This window comes from Centrocercus urophasianus, unplaced genomic scaffold (genome assembly GCF_019232065.1).
Source record: "Centrocercus urophasianus isolate 14NV4802_14NV808 unplaced genomic scaffold, USGS_Curo_1.0 seq_10, whole genome shotgun sequence".
In the NCBI taxonomy this organism is placed as follows: Eukaryota; Metazoa; Chordata; class Aves; order Galliformes; family Phasianidae; genus Centrocercus; species Centrocercus urophasianus.
This window is the reverse complement of record NW_024884142.1, coordinates 103,059,952-103,079,502: the sequence shown is the minus strand read 5'-3', so window position 1 is coordinate 103,079,502 and position 19,551 is coordinate 103,059,952. Positions and strand designations below refer to the sequence as shown.

Here is a 19,551-nt window from a genome sequence, read left to right as displayed (position 1 = left end):
ACCATGAGACAACCTACTGAGAATATCTGATTCTTAAATTCAATTCTGATCTATTGCATACACCTTGCAATTTCATAATCTCACATATTACTTTAAATAGTAACTTAGTTCCTTTAATCTAACAGAATAAGCTCCCAGCACGAATACGTATAAACCTATTAAAGGACCCTCTATTGAAAGAATTCGCTTCCACTTAAACCCACTAACTTCTTAAACACTTTTACAGAAGCTAGTTGATTTTTAAAGACGCATGAAGCTTTATTCAAACATAGGATTTAAGACACTGGCAGCAAGAACTCATAACATTATATGCATATCCGTGACCTACAGTGCAGAAAAGAATAAATTGTTGTTATAAAGTCAAAAACGTTCTCTGATAAAACTTCAACATACGTCTACAAAAAAAAAAAAAAGCACATTTTATTAAGCTAGAATTATCCATTAGCTTCAACACATATTGAAATGCTTTTGCCAACAGGAACAGTTAAAGGATAATTCAGCAGCAAAAAAAAAGATTTGGGGAACTTGAACAACTAATCATTCTAATGCTACTGAATGCTTCTTTTATGTTGGTGTGAATTACTCTGAAGCCATTCCACACCACCAATTGGGTCTCACAGGTAGTCACCTCATCTATTATTATTACCCCCAGCATGTCTACGGCCATGCATTGCTTTCCATACTCAACTCAGTTCTACAGTTTTTTTTTATTTAAGTAAAGCTTAGAGAACTTCTCCTAGTAGGTTAAGCCCACAAACTTCTCGAAGCCTCCAGACAAGAAAATAAACAGTAACTGAGAGGCTTATACAATCAATGTGTCAGGGACTCACAGGGTAAAAGACTTGCATAGTTTCCATACTGATTACGGTTTCATGTAAATAAAGGCATACGTATCTCACTATGTCTCTCAATTTTCATGTCAGCTTTGTAACTTGTAACACAGGAATTGCAGAGTTTCTTTTCATTAATCTAGTCTATTATGTTCTAAGTACCACTTCATTTTAAACGTCGCAGTACTTCAGTGTAAGAACACAGTTCAGCAATTTATACCCATCCCAGAATTTATCACCCATATCTCATTTATGCTCTGGATAACCATTCAGGACCGCTAAGGACAATATAAAACTTCCCAAAAACCACAACTCCCCAGTCTCCGTTTCAGGTCGGCATCACAGGGGTGGGAACGAAGCGGATGCAGCGCTCGGCACACCGCTGAGCCCAGCTCAAGGCGCAAGACGTGGGCCTACTGGAAACAAAGCAGCGCTCAGTCCTCCACCACGCAGCCCGGGCTCCACAGCCTTCCCTTCCCGCCGGCCGGAGACACGGCCTCACCCGCGAGCTTGAGTCACTTCGCCACGCACAGCACGGCACGGCACGGTGTCGCCACCGGCGCCCCGTTCTATCAGCACCGTTCTCGCTAACAGCCATCGGCAGCACAACGCACCCAAAGCACCGCGCGCGACGACAGACGAGCGTAAAAGCCGCGCGCACCGCACCAACGTGCTAGCCAATAGAAACGGGGCAGGGCCTACGCCCGCCATTTGAGAACTCGAAGGCGGGCCAGCCTCTGAGTGATAGCTCGACTCGGCCACTCAGCGGGCAGCAGCCTTCCCCTTCGCGCTCCTCGCTCGCTGCCGGGGAGGGGGCGGATCCCCTCTCTCCAATCCTCCCTCCTCCGCCGATTGCTCCCCGCTACCCTCCGCGGCGCTCGACGAAGTGACGTGCCGTACGCCCAATGATCGTGCAGGGCGCTAGCGAGGCGCCATCGCTGGGGACCAATGAGAGCGCTCGCTGGGCGGGGGCCTGAGGTTTCCAAACGCTCCGCGGCGCCATGGGCTGAAAACTAAACCGAGATGGAATCTCCCAGTCTGAACCGGTTTGAGCCGGTTCCGAGCTTGTGGCATTAGGAGGGGGAGACGCGCCGTGCTCAGTCGCCGCCGCTCTCGCTGCCGCTGTCGCGGTTCTTGCTGACGGGGGAGCTCGCGGGGGAAGCCGCCGGCGCAGCTGAGGGGCCGAAGTTTAGTGCTGAGCGGGGGGGGGGGGGGGGGGCACGGGGCCGAACTGAGGGCCCGCCAGGCCGAAGGAAGGGCGGCAGGCACAGGAGGAGCGGCCGCGAGGGCCCGGGCCCAGAGCCAGCGAAGCGGGACGCAGCCGAGTCGTCACGCAGCCGCGGCCGTAAAGAAGGTAGAGGTTCCCCGAGGGGTGCCAGGAGGCTGCGGCGCCGCGTCGAGCCCGCGTCTCTCTCCTCCCCCGAGGCGGCGGGGCGCCCCGCTAGCGCGCGCCGGGCCCGAGGAGCGCATTGCGGCCGGCAGGGTGCCGCCGTGTCGGGGCCGAGACGAGCCCTGTCGCGGCCGCGCCGGGCCGAGTGGGGACAGAACGGCGCCGGCGAGGGGCGGCTGGCGGGGGCCGGGTGCGCGGAGCCTCCTCTTACCTCGGTTTTAATTTATTTTTTTTTAGGGCAGGGCGGCTTTTCATTTTTTTCTGCGTTGTTGTATTTTTGCCCTGAGGTTAGGAACTTGATTCGCCCACCCCTTAGTTTCTGAAGCAAAAGGCCGCAGAAGCACTAAGGTGAGCGGGCGGCGCGGGAAAGGCGGCGGGGCCGGGGCCCGGGGGCCTCCCGAGGGGCCTGGCAGGCGGGGAGCGGGCGCGGGGAGCGGCGGGGCCCTTAGTCTGCGAATTATTAGGAGTGGAAGTTTCCAGAAATATTTTGGTGTGTCTGTGCAGCAGTATTGAAACGTCCGCCCGCGTCACGTGGGGGCCCCGTATAGAACGCGGGCAGGGAGGGAGGGGCCGCGGCGCTCGGCAAGGCCGGGCCTCTGCCCTGCCTGGGCGCCGCGTCCCGGGAAGGTGTTGGGCTGCCGACGGGCGCCGTGCTGCACGGCTGCTCCGTGTTCTCACGCGTGTATGAGGCCATGAGCTCCTGCCGCGCTGTGCGGTGGAGTGGTTTGCGCTCTCTGGAACGGGCGGCGGGGTGGAGTGCCCGCCTCGAGTTTCCTATGGCCGCCCCTGTGAGCCTCGCATAGTCACGTAGAAGCCGTGCTTTAGAGCTCGCTGTAAATCCTCGGCATCTCTTCTTGATGTAAAATGATTGTGTTTTGTTCTTCTCGAGAAATATTTAAATGAATTGAGTACAGCTGTGTAGAGCTGAAGACCCCCGTGTTGTTGAGAATGGGGATAGCTGTTTAAAGTTTTTGACAAATGCAGTTCATTTGACCTTCGGTAGATGTCATGTTCTTGCTATGTTGTAGCTTAGATTTTTTTCTCTAGTTTCTGTTACCTCATTTATTGTTAATGTTAAAGAACTGATTAGCGTTGATATGAGAATAGAGATTTAAAGCTGATCATGTTCAGGTATGGTAGTATTAGTGTGCAGGAGAGCAGTGAATGGAAGCTGTAATGTGCGTGGTGTGTGCCCAGTGTTGGTAGCGGGAATTGGAGTCAATCGCCTTTGATAGTGACCACAAAGCCGCCATTTCGGAGTCAGTTTGCTAGTAGGCAGGTCAGTGTGAAAATAACGCTGGGAGTGGCAAAGGACCCTGTTCAAAATATTTCTTTTTTGTCTTCATGTGCTTAATAGTGTCTGCTTGTCACGTGGCTGTTCCTTTTGGTTCTGAGTGTTACCAGCCTAACTGCTGTCTGAGTGAAACTTCTTAAGAGCAATGTGCTGTTAAGAAGCAGTATTCTTCGTTGTGCTGCAGGTGCACAGGTGATTGCTCCACCTGTACCCATACCTGGTTCAGAAGAACTTCAGCTTATACACATGACTTGCATTACATATGTAATGATTTTTCCCAGAGAACTCATCGGTATGCAGTACTTTTTCCAAAATCATCAACATATGATTCCACCTCCTTGGTCATACACCAGACCTTTGTGATGATAGAGGTCCTGGGGGGTCTTTCTGGAACCCTGGTAGTAATCTTAATATGTCCTTTAGTTGAACTCTGTAGTCTTTTTTTAACCTTATTTGGGAAGGAAAGTTCCTTGGTGGGATACTTTGCTGGTAGCTGTACCAAGGACTAGTTGTAACTGGTTCTTATCTTAGTATTGGCCTTGTGGAGTGGTCCTGCTATGTAGGCAGAAACCTTCTGCAAATCTATCTCCTGTTACCTGAAAACTGTCACAGTGCTTCACAGTGTTTGGAATTGTGTAAAAACTGCTGAAAAAGGCCCTGACCTACAATGTGTGAGTCTGTCCAAAGAACCACCAATGTAAAATGGTCTTGTAGTTCAAAAGCTGCTTCACCTGCTCATGCCACAGCCATGAGGGCAGTTGTGGAGGATGAGGAAGCATGTGTGTCTAGCAGCAGTATTAATGTCCTGAGCTGCATTGCCTGTTAATGGGCTAGATTTCTTCCCAGTGCTGCTTGTTGCCGCTCTGCCAAGTGAAATTTTTAAGTACCCTTATGAGTTAGAAAAAGGAAATCAGCTTTTGCTGCTGCTCTGCTTGCTTCCATACTTAACAGTTCTGGAAACTTTTGGAGCTGGGTGAAGATATAGTGTTCAATTAGTTTTGGTTCCTGCTTGATTTTTATTTCCTTATGTTCTTGGGGGTTTTTTGGTGTAAAAAGGTCGATAGGATGATGATGCTAGCCCTTAAAAATTACTATGGTAGTGCAGTAGTACTATTTACATGACTTCTTTTAATGCAAAATACAGCAAAAATTTTTTTTTTTTTTTTTTTTTACTTTGTTGCATGTCTGTATCAGAACAAAACCGTTTGATAATACTTGAAAATGTATGTAGTAAACAGAAGATTTTCCCAATGTGCGTGTTACTGTGAGACTTTCACTTAGGGGTTACCTGAGTTGAGTCACAGGTTTTTCTTGCTCTTTATTTTTAAGCATGAGATTTAAGTAAGGGATAATATTCATTCTTATTCACACGTAAAGCTGTTTAGTAAGAGCAGAACTGACTTCCACTTTACTCTAAAGCATGGGTTGTTCTGCGTCTTGATTTCTGTTGAGTTTTGTGCATGTGGGGGTTGTTTCTAGAAGAGTTTCAGATGGTATCTATTTGTATGTGCTGCAGGATCAAATGTAACTTCTTGAGTAACCTTGCAGTTCTCCAGACTTGAGGATATTTCTTAAGTTCAGTAGGAAATTTGTAGTTCTATGGAAGACTGAAAATGAGGGTGAATGGGAGAGAGCTGATATAGGGAAGAGGGTAGAAAAAAGTGCTATATTTGTTGGTGACTGTGGGAGGAGAGCAGTGCAGTTGGTCAGCTGCTGCATGGTGATGTGAAAAGGCCAGAGTGGTGTATAACTTCTGATGCACAGCTTTGTGGCTTTGGCTTGCTTGCTTACTGTTTGTGAGCATCTTTGTTTTCTACCAGTCACCAGCTAGTAAGCTGGTGTGCATGCACGATTGTGTATAGCCTTGACTGTCTTTTCATAATGCAGGGCTGCTAGGCCTGGGATGAGAAGTTGGTACTTGTGTTGGGGGTGTTAAGGGCCTGAAAACTGCAGCAGGATTTTCAGTAGAATTCCACTAGGTGCTCTAAAGTGGTATGCTTAATTTGCTGTCACTTTATGTTAAATGCCTTCAAGCAGGCAGCTTTCTTAATTTCAGTCATAATTTCTTGCTTCTATTTAGATAGTTTGTGAGCTGTTTTCCCAAGTATATGAAAAATGATCTCTTTAACTTTTACCGAGTATGTAGGTGATGCTCCACTTCTGTAACTGTTCGTTGAAAAGCTTTCAGAACTGGATTTGCAAATGTGCACGTTCTTCTTGAGAGCTTAAAATTCTCCTGAGATCACTAGGGTGCGTTTTGATTGTAATGATGCTAGAAGTACGTACTATCAAACTTACTCATTTACACATATTCAGAGGCTGAATACTTGTAGTAGGGGCTGCTGTTTACTTAATAAAAAGTTGCTTAGCTTGCTTGGTTATATAGCTCACTGGTTAGTTAAACTGCCATTATGCGTTGTACCTGCTGAGCACCCTGAGAATTAGGTTGAGGTAGTATTATATGAATTTTAAGTACAGGTTTGTCCTGGTGCTTGCTTAGCAATGGTAGGAATGTTGTGCCATTCAGTACTGCTAGGTTTGTCTCACTTAAATGATGCTTTGGTGGCAGCATTTTATGTGATTACATCTGACAATAATTTTATTGATCAAAAAAATCTTTTTTTTTTTTTCCAGTAATCTATGCCAGCAATTATGACAATGTTAGCGGACCATGCAGCTCGTCAGCTGCTGGATTTTAATCAGAAACTGGATATCAATCTTCTGGACAATGTGGTGAACTGCTTGTACCATGGAGAAGGTGCGCAGGTAATGTGAACTTGGAACCTATGTTTATGGATATGTTCAATACTAGCAGCAAATCAGTTGAGCAAAATTAATTTACTGGAATAAAAATATTACTCTTTATGGATTTTCTGTGGTGGTGGCAAGAATATCATATGCCTGTGTTTAAAGTAGTCCTGGTGCAATTAATGTTGAAATATTAGTTCATCGTGTTTCTGTTCCTAGCATGCCTTTTGTTGTTATAAGAGATGAGCAAGTGCAGCTTAGCATGAGCGTCTTTGCTCGCAGCTGACCCTCTGTACCTTAATGTTTCAGGAAAGTCTGAATTGCCTGTTACTATTCTGGATGGGACTATAATGTCAGAGCCTCAGTATTGTCCTCACTGAAGGACTGTATTGAAGAGAAGTATTTTTAGTGTTTGGATATTTATACTTACTAAAAAGCATATTAGAGGTATTAAAAGAAGATTTTGCCCTTATCTATTTTTTTCCCGTTACTGTGTTTTTTGGTGTTTTTTCTTTCCCCTCCATAGATTCTTCTCACACTATTCTCTGGCCTTAGTAGGAAGTGTGAAGTCTGAGAAGGAGAGTGTATGCAAACATACTGTGTTGAAACTGAATCTCATATTCTGTTGCTTTTACTGATTTCTTGAACTGTGGGGGAAAAAAGACTCAATGTTGAAAGCAAGTATTGTTACAAGGATGTTAGCATAGTTTCTTTTATGGCAAGTTTTAATTGTCCCTGCTTAAGAAACTGAGAGTTTCAGTGTCAAGCAACTATTACTAATGTATTATTGTGCTACAATAAAAATGAATTGAGATGAGTAGCTGATGTTTTTCCTTCTCTCCTTCCAACTATTAGAATAAACAAAAATATACTTGCTTGTATTTAGTTTGTGTATTTCTAATTAAAAGCTTGTGTATGGCTTATTAATGTAAATTCCGATGGGCTCTAAAATCCCGTGATTATTTTTTTTGAGACACTTGCAATTTCAGGTTCCTAAATCCCAAGTAAAAATAAAAAAAGCTGTGGCTTTTTAAATTACCATGTCGCAGAAAGCTACTTTTAGCTTTTGCCTTCAGTAGTAGAGACTTTCGAGTACTTGTTCTGTAAGTGGCATGTTTGTTTGCTATACAGGTGGTGTTTGTAGTATTTTAAGACTAAAGGATTAACTCTAAATATGGTGGTCTAATTTCCATTGTTCTTACATTGGGAGAAGTTGTGTCACTTAAATGAGCCCCTTGCTTCATCTTTCATAGGGGTCCCACTCATACTACCAGAGACTATCCACTTGCAGTTAGCAGTCCCATCATGGAGGGAGATGATGCCCTTTCTTGATTCCAGCACACAGTTCTTTCCACTCATTTCAACTGTAGCATTCCTGCATCAGAGTTTGGGTCAAATTCTTTTAAGTTTTGTACCGAACCGTCTTATTGGTTCTAATACTGGTGATGTATCATAGGATCAAACATCACAAGTAGGTTCAGACCAACAGTAATGTTTAGAACTGGGGCCTTCTTCCTCATTGGAACCTTCCTCTATATGCTGGCAGGGATGCACTTCTTGTTAACTTGCTAGTATCTCCTTCTGCTGAAGGATGAAACTTTCTTATCCTCTGAGTGGAATTGGATGTCCTTCTTTGTCTAACTTGCTGAAAGCCTTAGGTTGCAAGCTATGAATTTCAGAAAACTTAGGTATGGATACTAAGCAAGTTCTGTGTAAGTATTACATTACTGTATAAGCATTCAATTAGACTTCAGTCTTAATGCTGAACACTTAGTCTTATCTAGTTGTAGGCCAGTTCACTGCCCTACTTCACAAAGAAGCTGTTAATTGGCAAAAGTGAATTATGATATAAACTTACAAATAGGTGTACTAATATGTTATACTTTCATGTTTAATTGGTTTGCTATTTCAGTACTTTACCAGAGACCCAGGCATTTTTCAGTGAATATCTGTGAGTTTTTACTTTTTTCCCAAGACAAGTTTGAAAGTTCCTGCAGGGAAAAGCACTTCATTGTAGAGTCTGACAGCTCTGAACATGACATGAAAGGAGACAAGAATAATAAAATTTGAGGGATACTAAGCGTTAAGGTATTATAAACGGTATTTCTGGAATGTGAAAAAGCTTATGATGTGGTCTGGATAGCCCATGCTGAACTTGCTTTCAAATGTATTGGTGGTCTTCCCCTTAATTATCATCTTTGAATATCTCCTGTCTTCTGCTTAATTCTTATTACTGCTAGCAAAATTACCTGCAGATGTGTCATAGGCAAATAAAAGCTCTATTCTGTCCTTGACTTGGAGATTTTTTTCTCCTCAGCTTTTTGTGTGTATTTTCTGAGAAGAAAAGGCCCCAACGCATGAGTAAGAAGTTTTGAGACAGCTCAAAACTGTCATACTCATCACAGATGGTTAAATTCTGTTGGTTTGTTAGACTGTCATGTGCCAGGTTATTTGCTTGCTGATTTTTCCTTCTGTGGCAACAAAACGGTGAGGCTTCAATCTGGTTAAGCATTACTGCTTGTACAGGAGCTGCTGTCCAGTCATGTTAGATAATAGTGGGTAAGGGAGTGTACTTCATAGGACCTGGGAGAAGGATACTGATCATGTTTCTTGTTGGTATTGACGCTTGATTCTGTGGTATGTCACCAATATTAGAAGCACTAAGAAGGTTCAGTATAAAAGTGCACTCAAGTTGAGCCTGGAAGTAAGCGATTCTTTCTCTCTTAGTACAGCTGATCTACATCAAAACTGCTGAACGTTTTACCTCTGTGGGACTGTATGAATATAGTTGTACTGCCTTTTTAAGTAAAGAATGTATGTGTGGTATTACTGCATATGGCACTTAACAAGGACATGCAATTCCAAGTCAGTACTGGACCGGGAAATGCTCTACTGTAGTGAGTTGTCTTAAGTAGAGATGCTGGTAATGCATAGGTACTTCATACATCCTTGCTGTATAGTGTTTCAGCTCAGAATTTTTGTTTCATCTCGTTGATTCTGAGTCTTGATGGGGTTTCTGTGTTGGGAAAGGAATGTAGGGATTTCCTTTTTTTTTTTTTTTTTTCCCCCAGCAGCTCAGGTATATTCTTGTAGCTAACTAAAAATCTGTGTATCTGTAGTAAAGTTGTAAATGGGAAAGTTAAAGCAGTAACTGTTTTAATTCCATTGAATTGGATCTGCACTGCTCTGAAAGAATGAGTTAAGTTCTGTTAATTTTCACATTATGTGTTTCTTGTAACTTGGAAGATGTTTGTATTGCTGGGAGGCAGTGTCTGATGCTTGTAGGTGGTGCAGTTTGCAGCAGGGTTTGTCAGTACACTGCATCTTGGAAAATGGCTAACATTAGGCTTCCTAAAAAGATGTTCATGAAAGTGCAGGTCTGAGAAAGATATCTTAAATGAGTTCAGCTGTTTATATGCATAACTGACTCAGATGAGAAGGTTTTGCAAGTTACTGGAGCTGGGGAAACTAGTTTAATAATTGGCAATGTCAGTCTCAAGGAAAAAACAAAGGATTAGTGTGACCAGCTGGCCTGTTGTCCCCCAATAAATAGTTTCTGCTTTTGTAAGGTAGTGGATATATCAGGAGATTCCTCTCAAGTAGAGGAAATGGTGACTTCTGGTTCTGCTCTTTGGTTTTTCAAAATAAAATGGAACAGAAAGCTGGGGTGCCCTTGAATAAAATTTTATCAAGAAGATTTCTTGAATGGAAGCCAGGTTCCATCCCTAGTACACTTCGTGTGTGTGCATTTCTCACATGTTTGGTGTTGGTCTAGATTAACCATTCAGTATGGAAGAGTGGGAGTAAGTCAGTGACCATCTTGCTTTAGTGCATTTCTTGAATTTGATTGTTAATAAATCGTAATTGGCAGAAGGAAATCTGTGAACTTACCACTTCTCATTTTGTTCTGACTAAGTCTTGAATACATGATTTAAAGGTGACATGATGTTAATATATTTGATTATACTATATGTTTCCTAAAATAATCCTACGCTAATACTTTTTTTTTTTTTTTTTTTTCCCAAACTTGCTTTTAGCAAAGAATGGCTCAAGAGGTCTTGACTCACTTAAAAGAACATCCTGATGCATGGACAAGAGTTGATACTATTTTGGAGTTCTCTCAGAATATGAATACCAAAGTAAGCAAATAAACTTTTACTTATTTGGTTTTCATCTTTCTTCCACTCATGAACTTTGAGGAAGGTATCTCATTTTTAGCCACAGACTCTTTATTCAAACCACGTCTTCATTGTCTTCTTCCCAAAGGTGGCTTTAAACAGAAACTATAAGTGGATAAAATATTTAAATCTCCTTTTATGTTCACAAGAGTATTTCTCCTTTTTTTAAAAAAAGGAGGGGAAAGAAAATAAGGAAGAGTTGAATTGGAAATAGGTGTTTTTTTTTTTTTTTTTTTTTTTTTTTTCTTCAAGGCACATATATAAGTATAATGCCAGTTCAAAGACTGGTGTATACATGTAATGCAAAATCTTAGAGCCACATTCTGTTCTTGGTTAAGTGCTTGGCTGTCTTTGATGTGAATGAGAGCCATGTCTGTGTAAGTGAGGAGATAATCTGTCCCTAAGTATATTGAAGACAAAATAGAAACTGTATTAGACCACTGTTTTGAGCAGTTGATGAAAGTTAAGTACCTCAAACTCTTTGTAGTATGAGATTAGTCCTTACTAATACAGAAAACAAACTTGCTTTGTACTACTACTGTAAATCCATCCATCGTGATAGTGTCAAAAAGGAATAGCATTCAGTTGTTGACTGTGCCTTTACAGGTTTTACCTTAAAATAAGACTTATGCAGTTTGAACTGAAAAATTGATTGAAATGTTTCCACAGTGTTAAGGTTGATGATTATTATTTTAAGTAATTGATAGGCATGGTTTTCTGCTTGATACACAGTATTTGAACATAAAATGGCAGTGATTGGATGGTCTCTGAATTCAGGAGGTACTCATGAAAAAGTTCAACTCTTTTCATTGCTTTAAAGTTTAGGAAAAAAGAATTTAAAGAACTTCCTCAAAGTGCTGACCTTTAAGTAACAGTGTTTGCCTGTTTGCTTGCCTGGTAAACTTTGCTTATTATACTGACAGACATTACTAATTTTTAAGTTGATTTACCAACAGTATTTTTAAAAACTCAAATTTGTCTTGTGAAAAATGAGATGATTTGAGGAACAGAAAGAAAGCAACAGGTAAAGAATTCTTCCATTTACATAAATTGCAAATTATTTGGTGCTAAATTTATGCACTATGACATTTGGCTTTTATGCAATCATATTTTTTTCTTTAATTAAAGCTGTTAACACTACCTGATATTAATCATAATGTTCCATTATGTTGATTGCTTGTAATAGGAAGAAAAGGGGTGTCTTCCTGTGCAACTGACACAGCTAGGCTTTGACGGCAGGCCTCCACAAGGTCTACCCTTTTGATTCCCTTTAACTGAATTCTGTTCATCAATTGTTTTTGTTTCTTGGGAGGTGGGTGGGAGGGGATTTGGTACATAGAGTAAGTAATAAGGGTATCATAGAAATTTCTACCATAGGGATCATTTTATAGGGTTTCTTTCAGTCTTTGCTGTTACCTGTCCCTCATCTTCATAACTTGGCAGTGAATTGCTGCTAAACAATTAGGAATAAACTAAGAAAATGCGTATTGGAAAGGCTTCTGTTTTATGCTGAGTTTAAATGTGTTTACATGTATTGTTTGACTTAATAAAAATACTTCCGTTTCTTCAGATGGCAGAATTTAAAATTGACATCAGTGACTTTTTTTTTTTTTGGACATTTTGGTACTTCCTTGGTATGAAGATAACACAAATTTTTGCAATCACTATATCAAAAGTAACTTCAATTTAAAACAGCAACAACAACAAAAAACAACACACCATGCTTCTAGCACAATGTGGCAAGAAGGATGCATGCGTAGAGGTCATTTATGGTGATTTTATTACTGATCCCATTTCATTTCCCGCACAAATACTATAAATGAATAATACTAATATCAAAAGTGAGAGGAAATGAACAAGAGGCTGGCAGAAGGCAGAACTCAAATCACATGTGCAGAAATCTGTAGAAATGTAGACAAGGAACCTTTATGGCTTTTAAGTATGTGATTTTAATTTGGGTACTTAAGTGCATAATGGGGAAAAGGTGTGGCAGCTTTCATTTAAAAAAAAAAAAAAAAAGACATTTCTAGTACTTGAATGAAATTCTAAGGGAAGAAAAAAGACTGAAGATGAGTTCTGCCCTTGATTTCTAGAAAATTTCTTAACTCTTGTAAAATGAAACTTAACTTGCCATTCTGATTTTAAAGCCAATTAAGTTGACTTGTGGAAAATGTTTGGAAGCAAACATACTGTTTTTGCTTAACTGTTACATGGAAAGCCTCTTAATAGGTGTGCCTGTACAAGCTAGAAATAAAACAAGTAGCTTCTGCTTCAAGAAGATTAACCCTGTCTTATAAGTAGTCATACTCGCAAGGTCGTTAGAAGCATTTTTGAATGTTTTGTATTTTTTTGTGTAGATCAGGTACAAAATGGCATATACCTAGGTCAGTGACTGAAGTCACTGCCTGTGAAACATTTTTCTTAAACAGTTTCATACATTTTTCTGTATGAACATTCCCTTGATTTAATTTAGCTTTTATGTTTAATTACTTGTAAACTTAAAGATTAATATGCAGTTTATAAACTTCTATTGCTAATACTGAAAAAAAAAAACCCAAAAACTTGACAATTTTGCGTAATTTCAATTTTTTCTCTGTACCCCAACATCTTGAAAGATGACACTGGTTTGCAAATCCAAGGTCTGCATGTGATTCTACTGGGAGTTTTTGGGTTGCAGAGGGAAGCATGTGGGGAACATAGGTTATGTTAAGATGAAAACAGCAAAGATTTTAATAAAACAATGTAGTTTGGGACAACCTACATTGTGGTTTGTTCTCTATTGTTTCTTTCATTTTTTTTTCTTTTATTAAACTGAAGTTTATGTGATCCCTTTGGTTGAAATGTTAATGATCCTACTTTATATAACAACTAACCATTTTAAAGAAGAACTCTTATTCTCAGCCAAACTTTTAACTTTATAAACACGAGTTTACCTTTCAGGTATTGATGTGATTTATTGTATTCCTTCTGATCTTATGCTGATAAAACTATTGCAAAATTCCTCATCTCCTTTTCTCTGCTGTCTATTCATGCTAATGGGGTTTTATGTTCCGTGATCACATCAAAACTTTTCTCCCTGTTACTGTGAGTTGACAGTAGGGACAAATGGGCAGAGGGAGTGGCCTTACCAGTTCCTTTGCACGTGTAACATTTTCGGCAAAGAACCTAGGAAGGAATTCCTGAAAGGTAATAAATAAAATAAAAAATAAAATAAAATAAAAACTTATACATGTTTTGACTGAGCACAAAAGTTCATCTTTAAATAGTAGAAATAGCTGCCATATTGGGGTGGGTATTGAAATTGAATAAACCTGTGGGTTGTCTTGCTGTTCCTAAAGTAACACACCAGTGAAATTTGGGAAATACTTTCCTTAGAAAGTGCCAGCATCAGAACACGTGATAAGACATGATTTTTTTATTTATTTATTTTTTTTCAGCTCTTAGATGAATGACACTTGAAACCGTCCAAGCTACTAAATATTTTAGGAGCCTGGTTGTGATGGTACTTGAACATATGGACAGTCAATTATGATGCAAATTCTTATCTGGCTGCTACTTCCTCCTTTCCAGATGGCCAAAATTGTCTACCAGAGAGATTTTTTTTTTTTTTTTTTTTTTTTTTTTTTTTTTTTTTTTCCTCCTGGTGTGAGCATGATCAAACAGCAGGATTTAGTATAGCAAAAATAAAATGGAAAAAAATGCATGAAATTTGAATAAACGGGTGAATAGACATATTTAATAAGTTTTTTAGTTTAATATTCTTGAAGCCTTAGATGTTACATGTGAATGTCTGATTGAATGAAAATCCTGACAGGGAGTTAGTCCTACAGTAACACGCTCACATTTTGCTCTTCTCCAATTTCAGTATTATGGACTGCAAATATTGGAAAATGTGATAAAAACAAGATGGAAGATTCTTCCGAGGAACCAGTGTGAAGGTAGAAAGAGATTTTTGTGCTTACCTCTTACACTTGTATTTTGTCGTTTCCTCTTACGTTTTTTGTTGAGATTTAGAACATGTAACATGTAAGTAATTCTCAAGTTCTCATTAGGCTTTTTGTCACGAAGTAAGGCTATCTGTGCATTTCTGTATCACACCATGTCTTGCGCTTCCACAGTAGTGATTTCACTAGGATGGTGGGCAACTAGGATTCTGTAAGCGTTATAAGAAGGTAAAACATCAGCTGATGCTTTTTGAAACACCACTTCTGCAGTGATGCATTGATCTGTAGGTGAGACTTAATCTGAAGAGGGCTGGCTTCTGCCTTTGAAGTAGAAGTTCGGATTCTCTGTACTGGGCAGTCTTCAGCCTGTCTGGACTATGTGCACAGCTCCACCAATGTACTCTTAATTTTTTTTATAGACTATGGTAGCATATGCTGATTAAACTTATTTAAACTTCTAACCAGTCATAATTATTTTAGAATAGTAAGAGTTAGGGCAGTGTTTCTCAGGCAGATTAATTAGTTTTTTGGGTGGTCTTCTGTGGAGCTGGACTCAAATTCTTGTGGGTCCCTTCCAATTCAGGATATTCTGTGATTGTTTTTGTTTCCTCCTTTGTGTGTTGCAGTATGTGTTAAATAGCAAGAGGTTTGTTAGAGTAATCCTCTGGTGTAGGATTAATGCATGTTCAAAGCTTTCTGTCAAGTCATGAAACAGATTTCGGAACGCTAAGTAGAACTACTTTCAAAACTTGTCACCATTTTATACTTGGTCTTTATGAAATACTGTTCTCAGAACTCATTAATTGAATTTCCATGTTCTGCCATGAGCTGTTTTTAACATTGTGAATATGTGATCAGAAGTTTCACTGCCAGTTTATTGATGGGAATGTAATAGTAAGTGTCAGTAAAGCACATTTTTGGAGAGGGAAATTTCAGTGTTTGTGATTATTTTCCTCACCTCCACTTTAAAACAGATGTACCCTAGCTTTTGGAAAAGGTTTCACTTACGTGCTGTTAGAAGCAGCCTTACAGACTTCTAAGAAAAAAACTGAAGGCTCAAACAGAATCGTGCCTTTTTGAGAAACTGAGGGAGAACCTTGAAGTTATCTTTTGTTTGCACTTAAAAATTTCATGTGTTTCCGTTTTCCTGAGTGTGAACACTTATGTTCAGCATTTGGAACTTGTCTCAAAGTTTTTGGCTGTTGGAGCAAAGCAGGGAGGAGTCAGTACTGATGCCTGTTGGAGGAAGCTACAGTCAGATAGGAGAAGTTGAACTGGGAGACTTATTTGATAGTTTGGGACAGAATAAGGGCCAAAAATAGACTACAAAAGTGATTTCAAGTTTTAAAAATTCTTAATGCGTAGAACGGATAAGTGGTTGTGCTGAGGTGATGCTTGGCTGTGCATTGGATCATGTTATCACGTCTGGATTTCAGATGTCGAATTATGCATATGTGACTTGGACATCGCTTCCAGAATTTGAGATGGTATTTTGTATTTTATTTCACTGTTAGTAAGCATGGTAATATTGACTAGTTATGATCATCTGAACAGATGCAGTAAGTGTCTGAATACATGACAAGATAAAATTACTGTCTGAAGTTGTGTAATCACCTGATGATAACTTACACTATTCTATTTTTATTTTCCCTGCCTTTTGTGCTTCTGAAGATTGCAGAAGAAAAAAGTATCCTTCATCCCAACAGATATCTATCTTGTAGTAAAATCTTCTGGAATATTTTTACAAGCCAAAGAGAAATTGTAAAATTCACTTGTTTTAGGAGAAATGAGTCAGGTGGCGTTTAATTCTGTTTTTTCCAGTACATCAGTAGAAGAGCAGCTAAATGCTTGGTGTACCATGATATTTGATCCATGTTGGCCTAGATGTTCTCGTCTGGTTTGGTCTAGTCTTTGGTCATAGTTGCTGGGATTTTGTTTTTATTATGCCAGCTGGTACAAGATAACTGCTCTTAACTTAATTGGACAGTTTAATTACCTGGGAGATGAGAAGACTGGTTGAATAAAGGTTTCTGGCTCCTTAAGTTGGCAGTGTTTTCTGGTTTGAAGTGTGACTAGTGAAATAGGGGTTACAGGAAATGAAAATTCAATGTCACAAAGTAATGCTTTGTAACAAAGCCCTTCACAAATCAGTTAATTCTGCTTGTATCTTAGTTTGTAGAACTTAGTATGTGTGATTCAATTTGTATAGTAAACACAGCTGAAAAATCTTCTTTTTATTATGAAGGAACTAAATCTGTTTATTACAAAGTAGTATTCTTCTCTTGTAGCAGTAGCAGTGTTTATCAGTTGATGTGTTGATCTGAATTGAGCATCAGTGATGTAAAAAGACAACCTGTCTGAAAATCCTGGAGAAGTAAACAAATGTCAGTAATTACAGAACCTGAACCCTATAATCTTTCCTTTGAGATCTTACCTTAGCTGTACCTGGAGTTACACATTGGAATCTCTTTTTGGGCCTTGAAGTTAGCCAGGGTTTTATTCACTTCTGGTTTAGCATCGGGAGGTTTTAACTCTGGCCTAGGATCTCAAATATAAGCAGTGAAATGAGCTTTATTCAGAAAATGTTATTTAGATGTGAATCCCCATTATTAAATTTACTTTTATTTTTAAATGGCTTTTAATTTTAAGCTCTTTTTGTCCTGTTGCCAGACCTGTACTCCTCTAACGCAGAGTTTGTGTTTTAATAGTACTTACAAAGGATGTCACTTGATATATGTGCTGTGGTCTCAGTAGGATTTTCTCTTATTGTGTGAAAACCTGCCCAGAAATAAAAAGCTTCTTGGTCTTGCAATTCAGTGGTATACTTCATTAATCGTGCAGTGTGAAATAAAATTCTGTTTCTGTGAACAGAGAAAGCTTGTCTGGAATACTTTGAGTCAGAATGGATAAGCAATTCCTCATTATGAAACTTGAGTTGACTGTACAACTTTGCTCATTGTCAAATGGAAGAGGTACCTGAAGTGTACATACTGATGACGTGCCAGACCTCTGTTATGATAGGAATTGCTCTGAGATTGTGGCCCAGATGAGACATAATTGCTTCTGCAAGCATATCCTATGCTGAAACTAGGATATCTGATATTTGTCAGTTTAGACAGACTACAGAATTTAGTAATGTGGTGATTGTGATGTTCCTCTCTCTCCTTGCTCTGGCATTTAGCTTGGTTCACCTGTGAAAATGCTTTCCCTTCAGAAAGTGGTTTGTTACCTGTAGGTCTCCCTCTATAGGGGAGCTGCTTTCATGTGAGGACTGTCATATGCAGTACTTGTCCAGGAACTTTGGAAAGGCCTTGAAGGAGAGCTCTAGTTGCTGTGTTCTGTCAGTGTCCTTGTTCTCTCCTTTTGCATTTTGCTTACCAGAAAATTCAAACAGCAGCACTATTCCAGGCCTTCTGACAGTAGCCTGGTGTCCAGTCTTAGCAATAAGTAGAACCTTTCTTACTGGCGGAGCTTGGCTAACATACTGGTTAACTGCTGTGGGACACAAGGAGGAGGAGCGCTGCCTCTGAGGCAGTACTGGAGTGAGGTTGGCAGAAGGTAGGTTCCAAACAATTCTGAAATGAACTGGACTTCTTGTTAACCAGTTTTTTCCTAGTTGAGCCTATGAACAACTCCATGAACAGGAGCTAGGACTATGGGTTCTGTCTCAACAATGGCGTTTTCATCTCATCTGGAATGATTATTAAAATGGAATGATTATTAAAAAGTGGAATGATTATTAAAAAAACAGGGCAGTTAAATATAAAGCAGAAACTATATTCCTTCTTAACTTAAAAGAAAAAAATAAGTAATTACATGAAAAATGTAGCTTAAGCCAAAAAGGGGAAAAAGAAAACATTTGATTTCAGTAGCTGCTCCGTTTGAGGGATTAAAAATGTGACCATTACCTGAATGAATGGAAGAGCTCAAAAGCCTGCAGCATGACATTCAGGAACTGTCAAGTCTTTTAGATTTTCTGTTCTGCTGTGGTTGCCTTTTTTTTTTTCCAGTGGATAAGCTTTAGAACTGAGCAACTATTTCCATCTGCAGATGTTTTCAAGGCTGGATTGATGGTAGCATGGCATTGAGATTGTAAATGAACAGTTGAATTCTATTAGGGCAGCAAGATTTAAAATAAAAAATAGGCAGCTTTGATGTCAGAACAGTGTTTTTATGAACAACATTCACTTTCAAATTCTTTCTGGAATGAAAAGAGTTGCAACAAGTTGAATTATCTCAGTAGCTTAGCAGATGAATAGTTTAGCTTCTGGCCCTGAACACTTCTTATGTACTGTTTGGGTGCTTTAACGCTTCATCAAAGTGTGATTTTTTTTGTGTGTGTTTTTTCTTGAGGGCGTGAGGGCCATGATGCCAGGCTTAGACCAGTGCTTGTCAGTGATATATTTTGTTATTGAGTATTCTTCTGAATTAGTGTGCATTGATCCTTGCTGACAATGATGAAGTGCTTAATTTGTCATCAGAAGCACTGATGTCAGCATCAGCTGCTGTCTGGTATGCTACTGATAGTGTAATTTCCAGATGTTGTTCCCAGATTTCTTGAAAATGCAATTAAAAACTGAATGAAATGTTTGTTTTGTTCATGCCCAGAATGCAGAAAACAGCTAATTTTGCTTAAGTACTAGGAACGTTTTATAATGTAGGAGTAGTGGCTAGGGGAAAAAAATGAAATTTCTTAAAATAAGGCTTAAACTCATTTTAGTTTGCTGATAACTTCAAAAAAAAATGTGTTATTTCTGTATTGTTGACTATCTCATTGAAGAAATATACATCAACTAGATTTTGGCTTCATTAAGTCAAATAGCAAGATACATATATACTCTAAAACATAAGTTTCCAATCCTTCTGCTTGCCTGCACTGCATTCAGTGAAGAAGAATTGTCTTGAGCCACATAGAAAGTATAGAGTTAATGTATACAATTAACAAAACTACTTGTTTCCTTAGTTTGTGAGATTTCTGAATGTAGAAAATTTGTCAGCACCACACAAGCGGGAGGGATATTTCTTCTGCAGTGAATATGGTAACTTAACTATTAATCTTGAACTTCTGTTATTTTGCTAAATAATTTAATAAGAAAACTTACCTGCCTACATTATAACAAAACACATGCCTTTGCAGATACGCACACACACATGTAAATAGGCTGAA

The 19,551-nt window shown here is 39.6% G+C and overlaps 1 protein-coding gene across 2 annotated transcripts in view; it reads left to right on the top strand.

Moving 5' to 3' along the window:
- Positions 1-2,080: 2,080 nt before the first annotated feature.
- Positions 2,081-19,551, top strand: part of XPO1 (exportin 1) — a 36,995-nt gene continuing 19,524 nt past the window's right edge. Inside the window, exons 1-5 of one of the 2 annotated variants that reach the window (XM_042833316.1) lie at positions 2,081-2,184; positions 2,458-2,568; positions 6,149-6,280; positions 10,300-10,401; positions 14,306-14,378. In XM_042833316.1, coding sequence (XP_042689250.1) covers positions 6,155-6,280; positions 10,300-10,401; positions 14,306-14,378 — 301 coding nt within the window. In that variant the 5' untranslated portion in view covers positions 2,081-2,184; positions 2,458-2,568; positions 6,149-6,154. The remainder of the gene's footprint in view (positions 2,185-2,457; positions 2,569-6,148; positions 6,281-10,299; positions 10,402-14,305; positions 14,379-19,551) is intronic. The other variant, XM_042833390.1, reaches the window with a different exon arrangement.